At 41.6% G+C, this 25263-nt stretch overlaps 1 protein-coding gene across 1 annotated transcript; it reads left to right on the top strand.

The window, feature by feature from the left end:
- Positions 1-15530: 15530 nt before the first annotated feature.
- On the top strand, positions 15531-24505 carry LOC117058039 (protein cordon-bleu-like). Its single transcript, XM_033168921.1, has 5 exons — positions 15531-15650; positions 16905-18892; positions 19656-19775; positions 21541-21792; positions 23595-24505. The coding sequence occupies exons 1-5, from the start codon at positions 15572-15574 to the stop codon at positions 23610-23612; spliced, it is 2457 nt and encodes an 818-aa protein (XP_033024812.1). The 5' UTR covers positions 15531-15571; the 3' UTR covers positions 23613-24505.
- Positions 24506-25263: the final 758 nt, after the last annotated feature.

The following is a 25263-nucleotide window of genomic DNA, read 5'->3' as shown; positions in this document are numbered from 1 at the left end:
GTTTCTTGAGATATATGGTTAAACTGAACTTTGGCATTGAAACGCAACTCGGGGTTCATCCGCACTTAGAAAGCACAGGCCCAAGTGGTTTTCCACTTGTCCCCTGCTAATGCTTCTTCTTCTTCTTCTTCTTCTTCTTCTTCTTCTTCTTCTTCTTATTATTATTATTATTATTATTATTATTATTATTTATTTGTACCCTGCCCATCTGTCTGGGTTTCCCCATCAGTCTGGGTTCCAACATATATAAAAACATAATAAAACATTACACATTAAAAAGCTTCCAAATATGGGACTCCCTTCAGGTGTCTTCTAATGGAGATATAGTTACAGATGGGTAGCTGTGTTGGTCTCTGAAGAAGTGTGCATGCACACGAAAGCTCATACCAAGAACAAACTCAGTTGGTCTCTAAGGTGCTACTGGAAAGAATTTTCTATTTTGTTTCAACAATGGAGATATAGTTACTCACCTCATTCTAGGCATGGATCCAAGCTGTTTTGCCTTTCTCCTGCCAGTTTCCTTTGGAAAACCCATTCTTTCGCACTAAATTGGAACAAATGGCAATCCATGGAAAATCTGGTTGCTGTTTGTTCCAGTTCAGTGAGGGAAGGCATCAGGGCAAACGGAAGTGTGGATGATCCCTCAGTTCACTTCCTTGGGGCTATGCTTCCCAGGACCAGACTGAGGGATGATTCTCATGTCACCTGGTTGAGATAACACACATATTGAGTCCCCTATGCGTGTTCACACAGATGTGGCTTTAAATGGGGCTTGCTCCTAGGTGTGTGGGCTCTTGTTTTTAGGAGGCCAAAGATTCTGTCATTCACTGGTGGCAGGGTTATGAAAAACACCTGCCTGTTGGTCAGTCAGTGGTGGTCTATATACAACCCAAAGTCAATTCATATTTAAAGAAGGAAGTGAACCAGTGGTGGGGGACTGGATACAACTTGTGACCTCACCTGCAAGCCATATGGACAGGTGGGTAGGGGAGCCCACCTGTCAGTCACCGATTGTCATTATGATACCAACTTCAAAGGGACTTGCTGTCAGCACCAAGCAGCACTACTTGCCAAGGAACAATCCGGAGCACACTTCAAACTCCTGAATAATCCTTCGCAATAGCACCTTCACCTACTGCACACCCGCATCAGGTGTGGGGCAGGTGGGCATAGTTTGGTGAAAACAGACTTGTGGGCCAAATTAGAATCCCTGCCAGGCCTCATTACACCCACAGGGCAGATATTCCCCATCACTGCACTAAACCAAACCGTCCTCAGAGCAGCATTACCTAGCTCATTCAAAGATGCACTGCTGGTTATTTGCTTAATGAGAAAAGAGCAGCTGCAGAAAGATGACATTCAAGTACCCCCTTTGCCGCTGAGAAAAAGCTAAGTTCAACCTCCACAGTTTCTAGAAGTTATACTTCTGGGTGGAGAATGAAAGCAAGTTACCTTTAGTGTACATGTATAGCCACTTGCTATCTTGCCCCAGCAAGGGGTTCTAGCGCAAGTGGGGTCTGGTGCTAGGCAAAGAGTCTGCATCATATTCAATTAGCATCTGGAACGTTCAGGAAGCAAAGTCTGGTTAAAGAAAGGTCAAGTTCCCCCAGGCAAGGTCAGACAAAGCAGAGAGTAACCAAGATAACCGAGGTTGAAAAAAGCAGAGGTCAAAGCCGTAAAGGCAAAGAAGCAAGATAAGTAACACCCAGGATAGCTCCAGGTAGCACCTGGATTGAAAGACAGATTGGAATGTTGCTGCAACAACAAACAAACCGAGGGTTATACACACTTTCCTTCCATCTGCTCTTTCCAAGAACGGTCCATGGTTTATAACTTTTGTGTCCAAGCGCCCTTCTTTTTGCTCTGGAGCTTTCCCTGTGAAAATCTGCTCTTGAAAGCTCAATTGGAGCAAACGTCCATTCTGCGGAAAACCCGAATTGACATTTGCTCTGATTCAGCTTCAGATTATTATGATATTGATGATGATGGAAAAATTTCGTATACTGCCCTCCATCCGAAGATTGGAGGGCAGTTCACAACATAAAAATACAAAATGAGAACACAAAATACTTCATCACCATCATAAACAAACCAGTAACCCCCTTTCCACAAACACATTATTATTATTCATTGAATATTATTATTATTATTATTATTATTATTATTATTATTATTATTAAAAATTAAAGAGTGGGTTTTCATGGGGAAAGCTCCAGGCAGAAAACAACAACAACCATACCTCCACACTCAGAGCGTTAACGTGCAGACACCTGCCTGGAAAGAGCTGGGTAAAACCTCCAGGTATAGGATAGTACAGCATATAAATTGAATCAATCAATCAATGTGGATAAGCCCTGAGATTTGAACAGGACTGCATATTCCTTTGAGCAAATAGCATCATCCCTCATGAGCCGGAGTCTCTACCCTGTTTTAGGAGCTGCATAAATCTCATTTTCAGAAACGGATTTCATAAACACAAATAAATTTCATCAATACAAAGAGAAGTAAAAAAGAAGCAGGCTGCAGAATGCCTTCCAGTGTTGCTGCCCTGGGCTAGTTAGCTTTCAATCGCCTTTCCCACGGTGGCAGCAAGGCCAGGAAAAGGCTGCGTGGCACATAAGTGCAAGAAAGGAAAAAGGGGGGGCGTGCCATGTGCTCTGAGCCACCCGTGAACGGTGAGGAGCAGCCAGGCAAGGCTGGAAGGGAAATAATCGTAATTCAAGGGTGTGGGGCATTCAACATGCAAAGCAATTAAAGAGTAAGAATTTGAGCCAGCTCACCACTACCTATTGCCACACAAGGAATTGGTGCCTCAACGTGGCACGTTTTAGCTGCTCTGCTGTGCTGCACTCAGTGATTTCTTTTTCTTCCAATCTTGCTCTTCGGCCGCCTGCCCTTCTCGCCGCCTCACCCGTGACACCACACGCACCACTCACTCTCACTCTCCCACCCTCTGCCCATGCAAACCCTCGCTCTCCCCCAACCGGACCCACACTCTGCCCACACACTTTTGATGATGACTTCAAATATGGGACAAACTGCGTCCCGTATTAAATCAGTACGCGATTCAGTATTTTAAGGTTTAGGCGGCAACCCTAGATGTAGACCATGAATTAGCATAATCTACCTGGGAGGGGGAAAGAGAGAAACCGGGAGCCTGGTTTCATCAGCAGTTCTCCACACAGGGCTCTTGGACCTACTCCTGCACCGCCTTGCCAAAATATTATGCTTTCATTTTTGTTTGGCTGTTTTTCTGCTGCTCTTATCCTTCAGGATGCCAGGGTTTTGGCAGGCAGACAGGGGAACATAGAACAAAGTTCCAAATAGCTTGTACAGAAATGGCACAGGGTCATCCATTTTGAACCATCTTGACTGCTCTAATGTGTGTTTTAAACTACCTGTAGTTCCTGGTTCTACGGGTTAACAGGCCCCCTCTTGAAAACCTGCTAGGCTAAGGCCTAACACAGACTTCACTGCTAAGTGGACCAAATTATCTAATCTGTTTTCAGTGAGCAACACAAAAATGAATTAAACTGTGTTGATACATTACAGTGGTGCCTCACTAGACGAAAATAATTCGTTCTGCGAGTGTCTTCGTATAGCGATTTTTTCGTCTAGCGAAGCACCAAGGCAGAACAGCGGTTTTTGCGCCGGAAATTTTTTTTTTCCCGTCTTGCGAGGCAGCCCCATTGACTTTTTCGTCTTGCGGGGAAGCCTTCTGCTAGCGAATGCCTTTCGTCTAGCGAGTTTTTCATCTAGCGAGGCATTCGTCTAGCGGGGCACCACTGTATTCCAGTTACAGGTAGGTAGCCGTGTTGGTCTGCCATAGTCGAAACAAAATAAAAATTTAAAAAATCCTTCCAGTAGCACATTAGAGACCAACTAAGTTTGTTCTTGGTATGCGCTTTCGTGTGCATGCACACTTCTGTACTTCTTCTCTAAGGTGCTGCTGGAAGGAATTTTTTATTTTTATTTTGTTCTGATATGTTGCTTGACTTTTAAGTATAATAAAAATGAGATATTATAATCTATTCATTCTTCTAAATATTAAGTGCCACAAAGATCCGCATACAGCAATCTTACACAGCCACATACAGAAATGGTCATGATATCCATCATTTGAGTTCTCTATTTTGAGAATGTTGCCTGTGTCTGGAGCCTTTATGGTTCATTCAGCATTTGCTTCTCATCAGTCGCATCAGGCCATTCTTCAGAAACCAGTACACCTTGGATGGGAAGGGGGGGGGCAGTAAACAGGAGGGGGGAAATGACACAACAACGTTATAGAATTGAAAATGACCACAATTTTATTTGTCAAAGATGTAGGTAGGTTTTGGCTTAGACAGTGGGTTTGTATCCTAAATCAGCCTCCTGGCTTAAGGCTGATGTTTAAATGAAGTCATGCCTGGGTTAAGGGTCACTTCAAGACACAGGTCAACTAAGCTGCCCCCCCCCAGGCCTCCATTGAAAGTTCTAGGCCCATCTGCTCCTCTTTTTGGCTTCAGGACAGAATCTTCCACCCAGACGCCTTTAGTGGGGTACGCTGAGATATTGCATCTGCTCAAGGCTGGGCGGAGGTGAGGCACCAACTCTCTCCCCCTTCCCAGGAATGAATTAAAGAGAAAACCCATTGCCTTATTCATCAGAAGTTGTGTCAATTGCTATGACGAAGGCAAAAACCCCAATTTGTTTGCAAGCAAATTCCTTCCCAGCCCTGAATATGGCAACTGATTATATCCACTGCAGGGTCTTCCAAACATAGTGCCCACTGACCTGCTTCTAGGGAGGGTGGGCGCACTGGCGTAGCATGGGCTGAGGGGGCCATCACCCTGCACACATTTTGGGGAGGGGTGCAACAGGCTCCCATCAGAGCCTGGCTCTAGCATGCACCCAGCTGCAACCCTGCTCTCAGGTCAGACTTGACTGGGGGGGGGGGCAGAGTGGAGGAGAGTCGGCAGCAGAGCTGCCACCCCTCTCAACTGCACTGCATGCATGAGGGAGCCACTGAGGCAGCTTCCACGCACCTGGTCACAGTTCTGCTCCCGGGTCAGGTCTGACCTGGGGGCGGAGTGGAGGAGAGTTGGTAAGCCCCAGTGGGCTCCCTCCACCCCCACCCACCATGGGGGTGCACCCTGCGCACCTGCCCCAAGCGGTGGGTGCGTACTCTCAACTGCTGGGTGGGCAAGTTGATCTGCTGCCAACTAGGCTGCTGGCTCAAGGCAGCCAGCCTATATTCTACAGCGCCGAACTAGAATGAAGCTGTGCTTCCTCTGGTCTGCTGTCGAAGCACAGCCGTGCGCCCCAGGCCTCTTGGCCAATTCAAATTAAAAATTTGGCGGTCAATCCTGTTACCCCCAGGGGCCAGGTGAGTCAAAACCAAATGACCAGCCACAAAGGGTGAGCCATAATGAGCCAGGCCGGGCTGCAACCATTGCCCATCCTAAATGGGGTAAGTGATCTTTGCCATCTCCATTTCACTTGGGTTGGTGTATAGTAAGGTTGCCATACATCCAGAATTTCCTGGACATAGCTGGGATTCGGCCATCTGTAACAGTGCCCAGGCAGAAATCGCTAAAATGTCCGGGAAAATCCGGACGTATGACAGCCCATGTCGGAAGCGTAGATTTTGGCGAATTTCCTTAAGAATGGCTCAAAAGCTTCCTTTTCAAAGAGATTTTTCAACAAAAAAAGCTTATAGATTTATAGAAGAAGGGAGGAGAGAAACCGTAAAACAATTAAAAGACCTGTTAACACGAAGGCAATGTGGTAAATAGCATTTACTCAGAAAACAAAACAAAACTCAAACAATAGATTGTGACATTTATCTCTTCTGTTGTCTGAAAGCTATCATCAACCAAATTGTACAGTAAGCACTAGCCTTAATCCATACTATTAGATACAGTTGGTATCTCCATTCTGCGAGTAGTAATTTGGCTCTACAAGTGGGTTTTGTGCTGTTCCCCTCCTGATATGGACCACAATTTTCCTTGCAAACTTCCCATTTTGGGCTATTACAGGAGTTTGGGCATGACTTTGCTACATCTTGCTGTTCCACCCAGCATTTGCACATGAGATAAATCATATACAATACCTTTTTTGTTACCAATCTGCTCACTTAATGTTGTACATATCAAAACGCCAATATGGGCTTTTACAGACCCAGTGTCCCAGTATAAATATTTTATTGTGTCAGCCATTTAAGTAGAAGACCTGCAAATCAAGTTAAAGGTGTCTGTTCACAATAGAATTTATAGGCTGTTGTCTATATAAAGTACATTCTGCTCCTGAATCCAAAAGTTTAAATTCAGATCCTCACCCACCCACCCTGGTTAACTTTGTCTGGATAATACCTAAGATCTTCCACCATGGTTTGGCTGGAATGCTGCCATAGTAGTCCCCATATAAAACCATCATCCTATTTGCATGCTGCCTTTCCATGGTTAAAAAACCATGCTCAAGGCAGCTTTCAACATGAAAAGATTAACTTTAATTGCAAATAGAACAAAAGTAGTCAAAAAAATTAACCAGAGCACATAAAAAGTACATAACCAAATTGCACAAGTTCCACGTAAATCGTAACATCTAAAAATAACGGTAACAACAACAACAAAAATCAGTAACAGCAACAAACCCCGCCAAACAGTACTCCATCCCAAGAGTATATTCAGCAGCCTCAACTTTTGTAGCTGGAGTCAGTCCAGGCCCCGCCCTCCCATGCCTGGTGGGAAAAGGCCTGCAAGGCAGGGAGGAAGTCTTCTAGGACTCTTCCTGCAATAGCCTTTACGTGAGCTGCCTGGCCTGAGGGCACTTAAATCATCCCTACTCAGGATCCCTAGGCAGGTGAGAAGGAATGGTCCCTTCACTTCAGCTGGAGCTGGGCACACCCCCATTAGCTAAGGTTTCTATCTTAATTTCCAATCAATGACACAATTGCTCATTTGTTGGATTGTTGTTGTTGTTTGAATGACAGTCTCTCAGCAAGTGTAGTAGTAGTAGTAGTAGTAGTAATAATAATAATAATAATAATACCCCACCCATCTGGTTGGGTTTCCCCAGTCACTCTGGGCAGCTCCCATCAGAGCATTAAAAACACGATAAAAGATCAAACATTAAGAACTTCCCCATACAGGGCCGCCTTCAGATGTCTTCTAAAAGTCAGATAGTTGTTTATTTCCTTGGCATCTGATGGGAGGGTGTTCCACAGGGCAGGTGCCACTACTGAGAAGGCCCTCTGCCTGGTTCCCTCTAACCTCGCTTCTCGCAGTGAGGGAACCACAAGAAGGCCCTTGGAACTGGACCTCAGGGTCCGGACTGAATGGTGGAGTTGTGGAGACACTCCTTCAGACACATTAACTGTGGTTAATGCATAAGATGCCATGCACTAGAATGGCACTATCTCACACTTGAATTTGTGGAACGCTTGCCAGAATGTTTGCCCACCACTGTATGAGGGGAAGCGGCTGCAGTAAGGAATTGGGGTAAAAGGTTTTTCATTGCAATGTAAATTCATCCTTACTGACCTTTAAGTTATGCACACTTCCAACGCTACCATTTCTTGATACAGCTTCCGCCGTGATTTCAACAAGAGGGAAGTCAATACAGTTACTAAGTATATCTGAAAGCTAAGATAATAAATGTAAGTTCATAGATGCAGCTATCATACTTTTTATAAACTTGTTAGATTATAAAGAGCAACACTACCATTCTGGGAAGCTGTCCCAGAGCTGGCCTACCCCCTTTTTAGCTTGCTACTTCAAGAGAGATAATAGTGCTGCAAATCATCCTTTGCTCTGACATTTTAATGGAAACAGAGAGAGCCATTAGGTTTTATATACGCACCAATGAACATCAGCATGTAATGCATTGTGCATTTATTAAAAAATGACTGTCTACTTTGTGTACTTTCCTGCTCTGCTGTTGTATCTCTCTTCTTCTGGACTTCAAGCATTTTATTTTTTTTAATGGCTAGAAAGTTTTGTTTATAATTTTAGCATGGTTTTTTCCTGATCATGTTTTCTACTTGTAATACGGGTGGTTATATATTTTCCACCTTTTATCTGTGTTTCTATAAGTGCTGTTCTGAATCTTTTTCTTATTTCTATGTATTCCATTTGTTTGATAATACTATATTTTACTTTTTGTTTAAATTGTGTTTAACTTATTCATTGTAAATCACCCAGATAACTTTATGTTCTGGATCGGTACTCACATGTCATAAATAAATAAATAAATAAACAAATCATATGTAACTTGATTTTAATTTGGTGGGGGCACACAATACTAGTGCTGGAAATTGGGTGATTTCTCATTGCCTCCCAAATTCTAGGCAGTGCCAGGAACCATTAGCAGCACCCACAGTCATTAATTTTGGAATTTGCAGGGCTTTAATTGTGATTTGTAACCTTTTTACTGATTGTGCTGCCAGAAATTGAGTTTTGTGCTTAATGGGTACTGCATGATCTCAACCAAGGAGACTTGTCCTTTAATTTTATTTAATATTTCACTGACAAAGATGCAGGTATCCCCAAACACTTTACTCAAATTTTAAACTTTGGATATGTAACAGATGCATGCCCTGAACACATGAATCATTTTGATTATTCCAAAACAGGAAAAAACTCAATTTGAAAAACATGTTCACTGTGGGATTTTTTTATTCCAATAGTCATTATTCCCTATCACCTCCCTCCAAAATATTTTTTTTAAAAAATGCCCAACCAGTTTTCCTTTATAATCTACTTGTTTCTTTGCGACAAACTTGCTGAGGTTCTGTAGAAACTTGTAATGATCTTTATCTAAGTTAACAGGCACACATAGCTTAAATGCAACAGTGCCTTCACTGCTGAAAACCTATTGTTCCGTTAAAAACTTGATTCATTTCAGTAAATGTACAAAATACTGAAATGTACAATTCAGTAGATTTATGCTTTCAGAACTGGTGGTTGTGATGTTCTTTGCAAAGTTTTTCAGTTTTGTATTGTTTTAAACAAAAGCTATGTTTTGCATCTGATCCTGTATGTCCAAATTAGTCTTATAATAAGAGAAATTAAGACTGCAATCCTAGCCCCAATTAACTGGGAATAAGTCCCTTTGAATTTAATGGCAATTTCTTCTGAGTAGATTTAGGACTGCCCTGTAAAGCATCCTTGAACCATCCTGTGAATGTTTATTCAAAAGTAAGTCCCTCTGTGTTCTGTGTCCCATTTACTTCTAGGTAAGTGTGGTTCGGATTGCAGCTCATTGACAAAGTCTGTTCAAAACTGAACACTTTTAATTGGTGCGGATTTCAGTGGGAGGATCACTCAAATGTTTAAAAATTTGGGTTTTTTTAAATTTTATTTACAGATTTATTAAACTACCCTTTCAAAAAGGAAATAACAAGGCAGTAAAGAACAAAATAAACCAGTATATCCATAAAAACCATATTGAAACATCAATAAATACTGACTGGATTAGTGAAAGGAGCTGGCGCACCATCCAGAACTAGGAAAATGCACTCCTGGCCACAGTGACATCTCCTTAGGCATCTAGTGACAGGGATGGGTCAAGGAATCTCCCCAGGCTGCAAGCCTCCTCCTTCAGAGGGAGTGCCATCCTGTCCAGTACATGCAGTTGACTAATCTCCTGGACATGGGAACCACCCACCCTTTCTAGAATTCAAGCTTAGTTCAAAGAGTCAATTTTCCCTGTGATCTCTTTAAGAACTCTTAAGATGTTTGCCAAGAAGGCCCAGTGACATGTTCATTTGTGTTTCACCAATTTAGCTCTAGAACATCATCCCTTGATGAAGTTCATCAGATGCTCATTGCAAAATTACTAGTTGAGGCATCAAAGTCTATCAAACATCCTCAGCAGTGAAGGCTGATTCAAAGAATTACCGTAATTCACCACATAATCATTTTACAGTCTGACTCCCTTTATCTGGTTTCCTGCTATTTGAATAAAAAAATGTTGTGTCTAATAGTTTCCTCATTCTTTTTCATTTGCTTTTTAAAATTCTTTTTCAATTTAAATGTGACCATATCGACTTCTGGACAGCTTCTCACTTATAAATATTTTTGAAACTAAGAACATCGCGTTCCCAAGTAGCCTGACAGTTTATATCTTATCTTAAGTTCTGAGCACCACTCAGGATTAAGTCAAAGGTTGACTCCCCTTTTTGTCAGCCAAATGTGCATTTGTCAAATCTAGAAATATGGCCCTCTTTGTCATATCCTGACTAAACATTTACCCAGTCAGGGTGAGGGTTTGTTGATCACTCATTTTTACAATATTTCCGACCTTTGGCTGTGTCCCTCAGTTCTTTCTCCATCTTGAGATCCCCCTCCATATTTTGGTCAAGGGGGCACTGGAATATTCCAGTACAAAATTATTTTGAAGGAGTCTAGAGCAGCTGCACCCCAGTTTATCCTTTTTTGCGCTTGCTGGGGATTTTCTGTTAAGATATAACAGTTATCTATATTAAATGCATAACCACTATTGTTTCACTGTGTATACTATTTTCGAAGTATTTCATTTATGCTTGGTCATTCCAACAGAATTCCCCCATTTTTATTCACATTCACTGAATTTTTCAGTGTAAGAGACAAGTGCAGAGCATTCTTTTAAGTACATGGAAATCTGTCATTTCACCATAGAGAATCTACTTTCCCAAGATCTATTCACTGCCCACAAAAAGCCACACTTGTGATGCATTCTGATAAACAGAGGAGGAGGGGCTTTTAAAAATGTGTTATTTATTTCAAAAGAGTGACAAATGGTATTTAACTGTTTTTGCCATGTTTCATCTAGGCAATTTACAACTTTCGCGTGATATTTCTAGCATGGAAGATGTAGCTCTGGAGCTCTCAGAACCAGAGGACACGATCTCTGTTAGCAGCTGTTTTACCTCAGAGGACACCACAGAAGATTCAGGTGTTCTGAGTTCCCCCTCTGATGTTGTCTCATTGGAGTCTCAAAATGACAGCGTGAGGTCAAGAGACAAGTCCATCGGGGCCCAGGAGACCTTGACCGAGATGGATTCCATGTATGTTGAACAGACGTGCTCTGTAAGGAATGCTTTCTCCAGTAGTGATGAGTCTGGAATCATTTCCCAAAGGTAAGTCTCATCTGTGAGGCAACTTAGAGGAGTGACGTCTGCTTATGCTAGTCTTTTGCAAACTAAATTTGTTAACGTCTTCTTGCTGTATCAGAAGCCAACATCAAACCGGCACCTGAGGACTTATCCTAATGAATAGGTTTGCGTGCAAAACAAACTATGATCATGCCTTTAGTCACTTGTTGAGGTGACAATGCAGATCACCAATGAGGTGCACCGATGCAGATCCTAGCCACAGATCATGCTTTTAACAATTGCTTTGTGTAGGCTTTCAGCACTGTTTCCTTTCGCGTTCTATTAATGACCTTATTTCAAGTATTTCAGATTCATTCTTTTTGTACCACCTGTTATGTATCATAGCATCTACCCATAAATTGCCAATAGGACTTTCATTTGGCTTAACAGTAGCTTTTTGTAGTTTTATTGTTCCCTTTTGCACACAAATTCTCTCATAAAGACCTTGTTGATTTGGCAAAGTGCTATTTTAACCCACGCTTTTGCATATGGCTGACTGCAGTGGAGTAACAGTACATAGTGGCCTTGGTTTAACAAATGCTTCAAGAAATTCCCGAGTGGTGTGGTATTCAGCACTTCTGTTTTAGAGGGGAGAGTTCTTAAGTTTATCATGTTGTTTCCTATATTATAAAGAGTGTGTGAAAAAAGCCACTGGTAATAGTTATCTGACCTGTAAAACACTATCAGGAAAAGGCCTTGTGTTTTACTTGAATGCAAGCCAGAGCAGCAACAAAAAGGTCTAGAGGAGACGGGAAAGGCTCTGGAGGAAAGTTATGGGTTTGTTTTTAAGTGTGCTGTGTATTGCTAAATATGCTTGCGCAAAACATAGTATTGTGGTGTCACATGGCTTGTTGGAGTTGTGTTTCATTTAGGCTGGGTCATGTGTATGTACGTCACTATTTCGGTGTGCAAGTTTGTCTGCCTTCTTTCATCCATCCATGAACACTTTAAATTTTATGCCTTCAAAATCTATGCCTGTGTTTCCCTTCCACACTAGTGGGTGGTGCCTGAGGTAACCACACAGTTTGTTCTCGTCGCGTTCGATTATTATTTCCCCACCCACCACAAGTTCCAGAAACCTGAGGTCCATTGTGAGCATTAATGCAAGCATTTGTTATTTGTGCACAGGCACCTTTTTATTTTATAAGTGCAAGTTTTCCCAGTGTTCTAGATTCGCCCAAAACTGCAGGTATTCATTTACCCGTCCTGACACACACCTTTTTATTTTTTAAAAAATTGAAATGTATTTTCCCACTATTCCAGATTTGCACAGTACTGCAAGAAAAAGGATTGTGTGTCACTCTAAGTTTGGAGTCACTCACATCAAGGGCTGCTACCTCCCCTGCCCACTGTACAAAATTCAGCTGAGATATGTACATTTCCCATTGAAATTGTGTATATTGACTAGGAAATGTGCACAATTTCATCTTCATTGAAGCCTGGGGAATGTGCACAATAGCTGGTTGTTATGCACATTAACTGCTCAGCTTAGAGTCTCATGCACATTATTCAGAAGGAAAGGCGCCGGCTTCCTCCCGATGGCCCTAAAAGTTTTCCAGGCAAAATCTCTAGCCCAACTTTTGTATGGCTCTCAAATTAGCCTTTCTGCCAACTTCAAGACCCTCGACATTGTACAATCAAAAAATTTAAGATCTTTATTTGGTACCCCAAAGAGTACACCTAATGCAGTGTTAAGGCCAGAGGCAGGACTCCCCAGAGTGGAATTAAAGGTATGGGAAGAGCAATATCCCTCTGGTTGAAAATTCATTACAACCCAAAGGCATTGTTGCCTCACCTCCTGGCCTCAGTCCCCTATCCTCCCTGGCTTATGCAAATAACTAACAAGACTAACTAACTAACTAACAAATTGGCCTAAACCCAGAAAATCTTCTTAACGGAACTTTAAATAAGGCAAAAATTACTATCACTCAGAGACTTCACAATGTCGAATTACAACAAGAAGTTGCCTTACTCCCGGAGAAGTATAGATGTCTAAAATCTTGGCCTAACTTTGCTGCGACCCCTTACTTAACTAACATCACTAACGAAGCCTATAGATGGGCCTTCTCTAGAGCCCGTTTCGAGACAATGCCTTCAGCAGTACTGTATGGCAAATTTATGAAGGTTCCAATGCCTGCGCGTCTCTGCCCCTGCATGTCTAGCAAGGTAAAATCCGTTACTCACATCCTTTTATTTTGCGAATTCTATAGTGAAGAACGTGCTCAATTTATTTTACCCCTTTTAACAAAGTTTACACCCTTACAACATTATTTGGAATCCTTCCCTGAAATTTTACGAAAATATCTTCTAGAAGATTCCTCAAGGCTAGTATCATATGATGTGGCCAAATTCTGCACTTTAGCTATCGAGAAGCGCAAATCTCTTTTATTGAATAACACATTGTAAAGTTCCTCTGTGTAATTGTTTTATTTCTGGTGATGTTAGTGCCAATTTTATTCTGTTTGGATTTATGGTTTTCTGTGCTGCTGGCTTTTGCCATAATAAAACTGACTGACTAGGAAATGTGCACAATTTCATCTTCATTGAAGCCTGGGGAATGTGCACAATAGCTGGTTGTTATGCACATTAGCTGCTCAGCTTAGAGTCTCATGCACATTATTTCTACCCTGCTGCCAACATCTTGGGCAACAGAGTTCTGTTTTTGTTTCTCTTCCCCTTAATTTATTTGGTTTCTCTTTTCCTCCCCTTTAGGCTTCATTTTCTCCCTGACTTTCAGTTTCATGGGCTGATATTTTGACCCTCCTTTTTATAACCCATTTTATAACCCAAAACACAAATCTTCAGAATTGTGTTTGTCTGTGTAAGACCCAGGTTAAGCCAGAGGTAGCCAGTGTGGTGCACTGCAGGTGTTGTGTGACAACAGTTCCCATCATCCCCTGTCACACGTCATGCAAGATGGGGAGTTATAGTCTAGCAACATCTGTGTGGTTTAGCCGGCCAGTCAGAGCCATTTCCCAGGGTGTTTGGCCGCTGTTGCATGTGGACAGCAGAGTGCAGGGTGAAGCAAAAGCTGGACAAACTCCAGTGGTACCTTGGTTTGCAACCGCTTTGAATTACAACCATTTTGGATTACAACCACGTCAAACCCAGAAGTGTGTGTCTTATTATTATTACAACCCCCCCTTTTTTGGATTACAACCAATTTTGTGGAGGGGAGGCCCCTTTGGTGAAAGCGCGCCTTGGGTTACATAGAATCATAGAATCATAGAGTTGGAAGAGACCACAAGGGCCATCCAGTCCAACCCCCTGCCAAGCTGTTTTGGTTTACAACTGGACCTCCGGAACGGATTATGGTTGTAAACCAAGGTACCACTGTACCTCAGAAGGAGCATGATGTGTCTCTGACCAGAGGTAGTACCCCTCCCTAATATGTGCACAATTTGATTTGGGGGTGGATTACGTTAATCTGGGTTTGAGCCAGTGACAAGTGAACTTGGTCAGGCAAAAAAAAAATATTCACAGAACTTAAGCATTTCAAAATACAGGAAAGCATTCTCTCTTGCACATTTTAATGAGACACTTTCAGGTCTTTGATACAGTGAAAGCACAATCCTAACCATGCCTACTCAGAAGTAAATACTGTTGCATTTAGTGGGGTTTACTCCTAGGATTACAGACAGATTCAGATACCCTACAGGTTAAGTCCTTGCGTTTCAGAAGAAATTGAAACAGTTTGCCATGTCTTGTTGTTGTTGTTGTTCAGTCGTTCAGTCATGTCCGACTCTTCGTGACCCCATGGACCAGAGCATGCCAGGCACGCCTATCCTCCACTGCCTCCTGCAGTTTGGCCAAACACATGCTAGTCGCTTTAAGAACACTGTCCAACCATCTCATCCTCTGTCGTCCCCTTCTCCTTGTGCCCTCCATCTTTCCCAACATCAGGGTCTTTTCCAGGGAGTCTTGTCTTCTCATGAGGTGGCCAAACTACTGGAGCCTCAACTTCAGGATCTGCCCTTCCAGTGAGCACTCAGGGCTGATATCTTTAAGGATGGATAAGTTTGATCTTTTTGCAGTCCATGGGACTCATAAGAGTCTCCTTCAGCCATGTCTTACTATTTTCTAAATTTTATTGAGATGTCTGGAAAGTGATTAATCAAGTAGCTACTTTGTGTACTGGAAAATAATTGGTACATTATGCTTTTCTTTTTCTCTCCAATACAAAGAATATCACTACAGAAGCTGCAGCTAATTTTTCGTTGAGAGCAAGATAGGTGTGCAAACATTATCTAAACAAATGTAATCTGGTTTCCCCAGCTGTTAAAAGAAACAGTCAGTGTTTACACTTACACACACACACACGATGTTAAATTGATTAAATTTGGTTATGCAATATCAACAGAAAAAAACGGAACAACCTTTTCATTCCTTTTCTTTTCTTTTCTTTTCTTTTCTTTTCTTTTCTTTTCTTTTGTTGTCAGTAGCAGGGATGAGGACGAAATGATGGAAGCTAAGTTTGAAAACGCAGATGTGCTCATAGCTACTCAGACCTTGGCTGCATTGGACAAAGACCTAATGGGTAGGTTGAAGTTTAAATTTGCACATATGTATTGCAAAGAGAATGCAGGGAAAAGGCAAATGGTGACAATCCATCGGTTAGGCAGATGACAGAGCAGTCAAACTGGGAAACTCCATAGAGGTGGGACAGATCTCATAACTTGGGCTCTATCTAGTAGCAGCATATACCTCCTCAGATTGTTCAACTTCCATTCCCAACTTGTCTTACCTTTTTGGGGCATTGTAGTGGGAGGTTATTCACAGTAGACAACAATCTGTTACTAAGTATTATGGGGGTATAGTGAAAAACTGAAACAAGCCCATGAATTTCTTAACATTGTTATTTACTTTGATCATTACATTGAAAGGATGTTGAGCAACCCTTGATGGTAAAATAATAAAAATTAATAAATCCAGTAGTACTGGATACGCAAATTTTCCATTATCATACTTTCCATGGAACTGTGTGCTGAAGAAATTCAGTTCAGCAGATTGTTGCTGTTTTAAAAACAAGTCTGGTTATCTGCAGTATTGATAGAGAGAGCATACTTTTCCTTATTGTTTTACCCGGTCATTGCAAAAATATATATATTATACAGAGCTGGTGGGAAAGGCCTACAGTATCATTCCTATTCAGTTACTAGGATAGATATTCAGTATTTTATATGTTTCAGACAAGTGGAATTTTCTCTAATAGCTTCTCACAAATGTGTCTCACGGCCTGCTTGGGGAATGCTATATTTTCCAGTTATAAATTATTAACAGTAATTTTCTTTGTGTTGATATCTGGGAAAACATAATGTGCAAATGCATAATACACACAATTTGCTTTCATGAGGACTATGTTCTCTGTTTTATACTCGCTACCCAGTAATGTAAACTGTGTAGCTGGCACATTCTCATAGTACATTTTCATGCCTGACCAGATATCAGAGTAGCTCCATTTGCTGGGATACACTGCGTAGTAAGCAAAAGACATATTGGCAAATGTTTAGCATGAATGTGTATAAATTAAAAAGTGCTTAAAAGATTATGGATGTGTTCATACAATACAACCAACACAAACACATCCAATGGAGATTTTATTATTTTTATTTTATTTATTTTCTAACCACAGCCCTCTACACTGCATCTCAAGCAGCTGTTGCAGCTGGAGTTTGTAATATAAGGGGTGCTGCTTTAAAATCCCTTGGTTTATTATCCCCTGATTGTGATAATATTTTGGGATAGTGCTGTGGTTCATAGTTTTGAAAGATGTTGTTGGTATTCTTTGCAGCGATGGAGAGTATGCAGGATGATTCTGAAAGCGGATCCGTATCTAGTGAGACGAATGGCTCCCCCCTCCCTTTTTCACGGGATGCTGAGGCTGCCCAAGATGTTCCAGTTCCTGTGCCAGTGACGATAATAGATGAAATTCCCGAAACTGACATTATAATCCACCCCACTAGAGAGGAAGGAGGACCTTTGTTTTCTGAGACAGGGGCTAATGAAGATATTTCAGCTGATTCCATTATCCTAGGGAAGCTTACTAATGAAAATAATAATGCTGGTTCTTTGAGCAAGGGATCTGTAGATGGTATATCCTCCAATTTATCCAAGAGCTTATTGCAACAACCGTCACCTAAAGAAGAGTTTGGACGCCAAACTGAGAAAGAGCAGATATATATATCGGAGACACACACACCTTCCTGGGAAAAAACGAACATGAAGGATGTGTCCCTGGAAATCCTCACAAAAAATGGTACTGAGTCTGAAAAATCCAAAGTGATTTCTTCCAACTTTACTGTTATGAGTGAAAGAAATAGAACGAATGAGAAAGTAAAACAATTGAAAGAGGCTAATACCAAGGAAGGACTTCCAAGCAAAATTAAATCTGAATTGGAATTCAGATATGCATCAACAAAAGACCCAGATGAGCAGCAAAGTATCCCTACACCATCTTTATGGTGCTACCGTGTTCGCAATGGAATCACAAACTATGAACCTAAAATAGGTCTGACCACCTTTAAAGTTGTACCTCCCAAACCTGAAGTGAAATCTTTTGACAGAGATGCCTCCCTTTCTACTGGTGCCATTAAAATAGATGAATTGGGCAACCTGGTGGCTCCAAATGTTGGTAGTATGAAAAAGGTCACAGTAAATGTGACTTCAAGTGAAACAGAGGAAACTCTCATTGGGAGAGCCAAAGCATACTGGAGATCAAATTCTATGAAAACACCGTTGGGGGAGTCCCCAGTAGGCTTCCCCACCAAGCCAGCAGTCACCACCAATTTCAAACCCCTCAGTAAAATAGGTGAAACAAAGCCTGACTCCCTTGCAGGTCTGAAGGCAGCAACAGCACCACTAGCTGGTTCCAGGACAGTTGACAATAATGTTGGGCCTTGCGGGGGGAAGCCACTCATTTATGCCACACAGTCTTCAGTTAAAATGCTAACGACTCCAGTGGTCAAGACAGATAAGATGGAGCTCCCTTTTCAGAAGCCCCAAAGAAGAACATCAAGCCATTACGTAGCCTCTGCCATTGCAAAATGCATCGATCCACTCCAGTTTAAAACCAATCAAGAAAGGCATGACAAAGTAGAAGAGATGAGGGATGGGAAAGCGGTAGAAACTGAAACAGAACCACTTCCCAAAAGATGCATTATTTTGGCCAAAACCTGCCCAGTAGAAATGCAGCCAGCAGAAACAAAAAAATCTGATATAGATATCTTCAGCTGCAGCCAAAATGCATCAAATACTCTACCACTTGGTGCTCATTCCAAGATAAGAAATAGCACTCATTGCTACAGGGAGCCATTTACCACAATACCTTTTAAAGATGGTGGTCTCACAGGAGAGAAGCCCAGTTGGGGTTCCATAGAAAATGTAGTTGTTAGAGAGACACCTTCTATATTTAATCAAAGGAGGGAGCAAACAGACGAGGCTAACTGCCCCTTCTTCCTTAGATCATCTAACAGTTTCTCATCTTCCATCACTTCCAGCTCTTCTGTGAAGTCAGCCGAGGGGCATCCTCTGAACAGTAGACCATCAGAGTTAAATAGAACAACTATTGTTAATCATGTAGTTTCAGAAAAAGATGAAAAACTTGGTGGTGCATGTGAAAGCAAAAGGGTAGAGTCTGATGTCGGAGGTGATAATAAAGTTTTTGGGCCAAAGAAGAAGTTTAAGCCAGTCATCCAGAAGCCACTTCCAAAAGATACATCTCTACACAGTGCTTTAATGGAAGCCATCCAGAACGCAGGAGGAAGAGAAAATCTCCGAAAGGTAAAAAAACAACAACAACTTAGCTGAAAGCATATTTGGATGTTATAGGAAATGCCTCTACTAGGCTGCTATCACTTCTGCACTGTGTTTTTTTGTGCAACTTAATGTTTTGCTTCTTTAATGCAGCATAAAGTGCAGAAGTGTCTATAGGAGCTAATTACAGTGGTACCTCGACTTACGAATTACTTGACATACAAATTTTTCAACTTACGAATGAAAAAAGTGCCCGCACGCCTATGAATTTTTCAACATCCGAAGGACATCCGTTGGTGGTTTTAGATGGGGCTTACTCGACTTACAAATTTTAGGTGCAGTTTACTCGACTTACAAATTTTTCCAAATTTTTCATTTCCAATGCATTCCTATGGGGAAATCGCTTTTTTTCGACTTAGGAATTTTTCGACCTACGGATGTGCATTCGGAACGGATTAAATTTGTAAGTCGAGGTACCACTGTATAAATGACATATAGTATAAGACTAATACTGTACTCATTAAAAGTACCGGTAATAATATATATCTGCAATGCATGGAAGAGCTCTAGCTGAACATAATACAGATGGCATAATACAGATGATTTTTCCATCTCTGATAAACAAGGCCTACTCCTTCAAATCCAATTTAATTTTCAGTGTACTCAGGCTGGATAAAGGCCAAAGTCAGGTAAGCCAACTTCCAACCAAGTGACATTCCGGATGCTCAAATTACCATGTTTCCAAACTAGGTAGAAATAAATTGTTTATATCTGTTTTGTCACACGCTAGATTTCACCCAGCATGGCTAATGGACCTCAGAAGAAGCCACTGTTCACAGAACAAGAGAATGAGCGCTCTGCCCTTCTGGCAGCCATTAGAGGTCACAGTGGAGCCTCAAAGTTGAGAAAGGTAAGAACAGAGACCTTGAAACTTTTCAGTAGCTTGTTCATCCTCTGCACTATGTCATCCCTGTCCTGGAAATGCTATAATGAAGCTCTGCTTGAATTAGCAAACCGAAAGTAAAAAATAAATAAGACAGAGTAGGCAAGCCATGTACGTTCCTAGCAGAATGTATCACTTCTGATTCACTGACAGAGTTGCACCTGTAGCAGCTGATAATAAACCTTTATTTATTAAAAATCAATCTAAACGTTTTTGAGGGATGGGACCTTAGCTCTGTGGTAGAACACATGAACAACCTCTGGCTGAGACTGGGATAGCTGCTGTCAGTCAGAGTATGCAACATGAGGCTAGATGTGCGAATGGTCTAACCTGGTAAAAAGTAACCACTTACGTTCCTTTGTTCTGTTCGTATGAGATGGTTGTCCTACAGCGGCTGAGAGGAAGTCATCTACTGTTGGCACCTGAGACTTCAGCAGTTCCTGCACTCTGCCTTTGCAGTATAGGAAATAGAGCTGCCTGGATATGGCACATCTAGCAATTATAAACTGAGGAAGAACTCAATACTTATGCTTCTGTCAACCATTGTGTGAATATTTAATTTTTAATTTGGTTGACTGCAGTTTGAGAGTGAAATGCAGATGTATGCACTGTAAAAAGCTAATTATTCTGGAAGAATCCCTCATTGATTTGCTTAGTCCTTTTTCCCTTTTAAAATAGGATTCAATGATACTTTTTTTGAGATTTAAAAAAAAAATCAAGCAAAGTTTGAAGGCACAGAGTAATTATCACCGTTACTAGTTTCTGATAAAGCTTCCGGGGAAGGCTAATAAATCATGTTAATTCCAAACTCCTTGTTGTCGTTTTCAACCTAACTTAGTGGCCAACTGGCAACATTTTTGCCTTATGTGCCAAAATAAATTCCAGGATCCCACAGTTCAAACAAATAAATCAGGATTGAATTTCTGAGCCTGCTTCAAGGCCAAATGCTTGATCTTAATCATCAGTTCCTTTAAATGATGTGAGAGGGGAACAGATGTTCCTGCGTTGCAGGGAGTTAGACTAGATGACCCTTGGAGTCCCAACTCTACAATTTTGTGATTTAATAGGGAAATAAGAGGTGTTACAAGGTTTACATCTATGGAACAAGGCAAAATTATCCAGAAGGGAAGAGATTAAAAAAATATTGTTATGAGTTTGTGCATGCCAGACCCTTCTAACCCATGGGTACAGCAAGAATTAAAACAGAAGCCAGGCTAGCTTCCTGTGTTCAGGTGTTGGGCATTAAGAAAACAAAGGAAAGGTAATGGGCCATTAAGAGAGCAAAAGAGAGGGGGCTCTGTGACAGATGGCAAATGGGTGGGATCCCCCTTCCAGCTCTTAGACAAAGCTGGAGTTTGAGTGCAGGGTTTGCTGTGAGATGAAAAGCCACAGGCTGAAAAGGCAGAGAGAAAGCCATGGCTGATTTCTGATTGAATCCCAGGCTGTGGCTGTGGGAGAAGCAAGAACCTCTTGGGGTATTGATGCTCTGAAGCCCTCCATTGTGGCGCAGGTTGTATATATCTGTAAATAAACCATATATCTTAAAGACACCTCTGTCTCCGCTGTGCCTCATTCCCGAAAAGAAACATGGACCCTGGGTAAGCGCCTGGAACCCCTGGAATCTCACACCACTTGGAGATTGGGAAGGTGTGTAACAATATGCACCCAGTATCATTGTTCCGTTAAGCCTTCTATGACCCCCCCCCCAACTCTTCATTTTTCTCCATGGTAGATCTCTTCATCAGCTTCTGAAGAGCTGCAGAGTTTCCAAAACGCAGAAGCAGCCTTGCAAAACAGAGAGGCCTCTACAACAGAGCAACGGGGGAATCAGCTGCCGGCTCCGCCTCCACCTCCTCCACCACCTCAAGCGACAATGAAAACTCCTAGGTACATTGCAAGTGCAAGAACAGACAGCCCAGGGGATGCAAGGCAGGCGCTAATGGACGCAATCCGCTCGGGAACTGGGGCGGCGCGTTTGAGAAAGGTAATCATCTTTCTAAGGTGGAATATGAACAGGAGGAGGCATGGTTTGGGGCCTGTGGTTGAATGCAAGATAGGGAAGCAGGTGTGCTTGTTTGGCACAAGTAGGAAAGGAGAAGTGAAATAATTCAAATTTCTGCGAAATGAAGACAGCAGGCTAAATGACCTATTACGTGATTTCTGTGTTTGTCATGCAACTTAGTGTGGCTCCTCAGAAAATCTGGAGCATCCTGTGTTATGGGACAATAAAATTAGGCTTTCATACAGACAGTATTCTCATATCGCTTAGAAGCAACTCTTACATATTGCATACCATAAGACTTTGGGCCTTCTGGTTGTGTTCTCCTTCTGTCACAGGAAGACTCCCTTTGTGGTCCAAATCTTAGGGCCAATTTAAACACTGGCGCCTCCCATGCAGCTGTGCACCAGCAGCTATTCCCAGTGATTTTTAGAATGATTTGACCCTTTTGACATTGCCTTACAGCTTCCTTTCCCCCAGTCTCCTCATTTTGGGGAAAGCTTCCTATTTCAGAGCTTAATATGTTCACGTTGAATTTTCTTGGTTATTGGCCATTTACACGACATTGTTACTTCATAGAAGTATAGTCGCTGCTCTCAGTTGGCTCACTCCAGGGCCCAGGAGCCACTCCCGATTAAGGCCAGGGTCACCATCCCAGAAAGTGATCATGGGTGTGTTTGCAAATGCAGATGGAATTTTCCCACCTCAGATCTTACCACAAGCATGCAAATACGTAAACTTATCTGCTTGCCCTCGAAAGGAAAACAAACCCACAAAAGTTATAAACTAAATGTTACAGCTTTCAAGTCATTTCGTAAGACAGTACAAACCACAGAAAATCATTAGTCATTGGAGAAGAAATCTGTAGCATTCAAAGTCTATTGTATTTCTGTAAACAACAACGCTGTACAAACCATGACGTCAAAGGTCACAGGGAGATAAAGTTGGTGAGGTTGGTTTCTTGTTCAGCCTGGGCCCCCTTTGTATGTTTTCCCTTATCTGTTAACGTCAAATATGGTGTCCTGTATTGGAGACCACAGAATTCAATAAAAGGTGTGGAATGGACAACAGGGGGGAAACAGTATTTGCATTGATGAATGAAATTGTTTATATATTTCATATTTCATTATTATACATCACTTCAGTACACTTCTTGGTGTATGAAGAGATAAATAAACATAATAAACTAAACTAAAAATTCACTTCCTGCTCTGTTCTTCTATAAAGGTGCTCCTTATCCATGGAAAGTTTGATTGTATATAGGGTGGTATTCAGCTAAGTTTATTTCTGAGTAGACCCATTGAAGTTAATGAACATGGCCAAGTTAGGTTCATTAATTTCAATAGGTCTATTCTGAGTAGAACTTGAATAAATACCACCCTTATTTATTTACTGCAATATTAAAAACCTTTCATGTTTAGTTGCCAGATGGTGAAAGAATCCATACTGAACAATAGAAATGAGTGCAGAAGGAGATGGAGTTATTGAAGAGAGAGAGAAATCTGATTTTAAATCAGATTTCCTAATTAAGTACATTTGTTGCACTTCCGTTCAATATTTTAGCAAGGGAAAATGTGATCAAATGCGACAGATGACAATGTGTGTGTGAAATTGAGGCCTCATTTAAAGTTGCTTCAAATTGGGGTGTATGCAATTTTTAATAAATATAATGAGGGTGTGGTAGAAACACAGAGTCTGACAATGAGACATACAAAGATAGGCTCACTTAATAATGTCATTTTTGAGACTGAAAATATAAATTGCAATATATATTTATTTTATTTCAGGTCCCTCTGCTTGTTTGAACACTAAATGCTCCAGTCACCCGTTTCTTAGCAATTTCTCGTGCATTTCTTACTGGTTTGAATGGACACCCATGGCAAGAGGATTCCAAGAAGTTTACAGGCCAAAAATAAGCTGCATTTTCTGTGTTTCTCTCTATTTTTTATTTGGTTCACAGGTTGCTACACAGCTTCTGTGCCAAGGATGTGGGTCCCTTGCCCCCAAATAGTCAAACCGTGCCAATAAAACTATTCTCAATGGCAGGTTAATTAGCTGACAAACACTTTTTGCTGTGTGTACTCAGCACCAACATATTTTTGCTTGTTCACAGTTAAAAATACTTAGCTGTTCTGGACCATTTAGTTAATTTATTTTTAAAAACAAAAACAATTTAAAACCTCAGAGTATACAGACTATAGATCTGTTAAAATGGGATGGAGGGATTATGACAGAAACTCAGTGGTTCAAATTACTACATGCTGAAGTCACTGCTTTTTACAGTCAAGCAAGATTTATTATCCACAATGTTTTGTCCAAGCTAATTATCATTAGAGATTCAGAGATCACTAGGGATCCATTTGACAGGCAGTTTTAGAGGATATAAAGTCCATAATAGTAATTTCTGCAGATATGCTGAGCCCCAAGGGGAGGTGGCAGCCCAGCAGAGGGCATGTGGGGGGCGCCTTAGTAGGGGAACTCCCCACAGAGCTGTGCCTGGCACATTCCCTGCACAGCTTCTGGCAAATGTTGAAGGCAACAGCTTTCTATCCTGGCGTTTGACACTTGATGTGTATATTTTTAAGACCCACCTTATCTTTGTAGTTGTTTTGAACTGCTATTAGTATTGTATTTTGTTGTGTATCCCACCCTGGGACCTTAGGGTGGAGGGATGCAGGTGGCGCTGTGGGTTAAACCACAGAGCCTAGGGCTTGCTGATCAGAAGGTCGGCAGTTCGAATCCCCACGATGGGGTGAGCTCCCGTTGCTCAGTCCCAGCTCCTGCCCACCTAGCAGTTTGAAAGCACATGAAAGTGCAAGTAGATAAATAGGTACCGCTCTGGCGGGAAGGTAAACGGCGTTTCCGTGCGCTGCTCTGGTTCGCCAGAAGCGGCTTAGTCATGCTGGCCACATGACCTGGAAGCTGTACGCCGGCTCCCTTGGCCAGCAAAGCAAGATGAGTGCTGCAACCCCAGAGTTGTCCACGACTGGACCTAATGGACAGGGGGTCCCTTTACCTTTACCCTTCACCCTAAGGGGGCCGTACAAGATTATCATTAGGCCTACCTTATTCTTATTCTTATTTTGCACAGCTCCCATTTATTTTAGAGGGACTTGAAGAGATAACTTTCCAGTAGATGTGCCCCACGTCAAAGTGCAATTAAATGTGCTATTAATACTGCTCCCTGGGAACTACTGGCTGTAATTTGTTTCCAAAACTGCTGCTAGTGGGTCAGGATTCCAGCCCCCTTCAATGGGCTTATGCTCATCTCATATATCAAGCCTGATTTCAGTTAAGCCCCAAACATTTTTAAATGGCACGTTTTTAAACAAATTAAGCTACTTTCATAGATGATGTACATATTTTGAAAATATTTTCTTATAAGAAAATTAGCATAAAGAATTACCGTTGTCTGGGTTTTACACATTTATTTGTAGGTTGTAAAAGAGTTTTTAA

The sequence above is a fragment of the Lacerta agilis genome, chromosome 14 (genome assembly GCF_009819535.1).
Source record: "Lacerta agilis isolate rLacAgi1 chromosome 14, rLacAgi1.pri, whole genome shotgun sequence".
Taxonomy (NCBI): Eukaryota; Metazoa; Chordata; class Lepidosauria; order Squamata; family Lacertidae; genus Lacerta; species Lacerta agilis.
The sequence above is the reverse complement of the archived record's forward strand: the minus strand, read 5'-3'. Positions and strand labels throughout refer to the sequence as shown.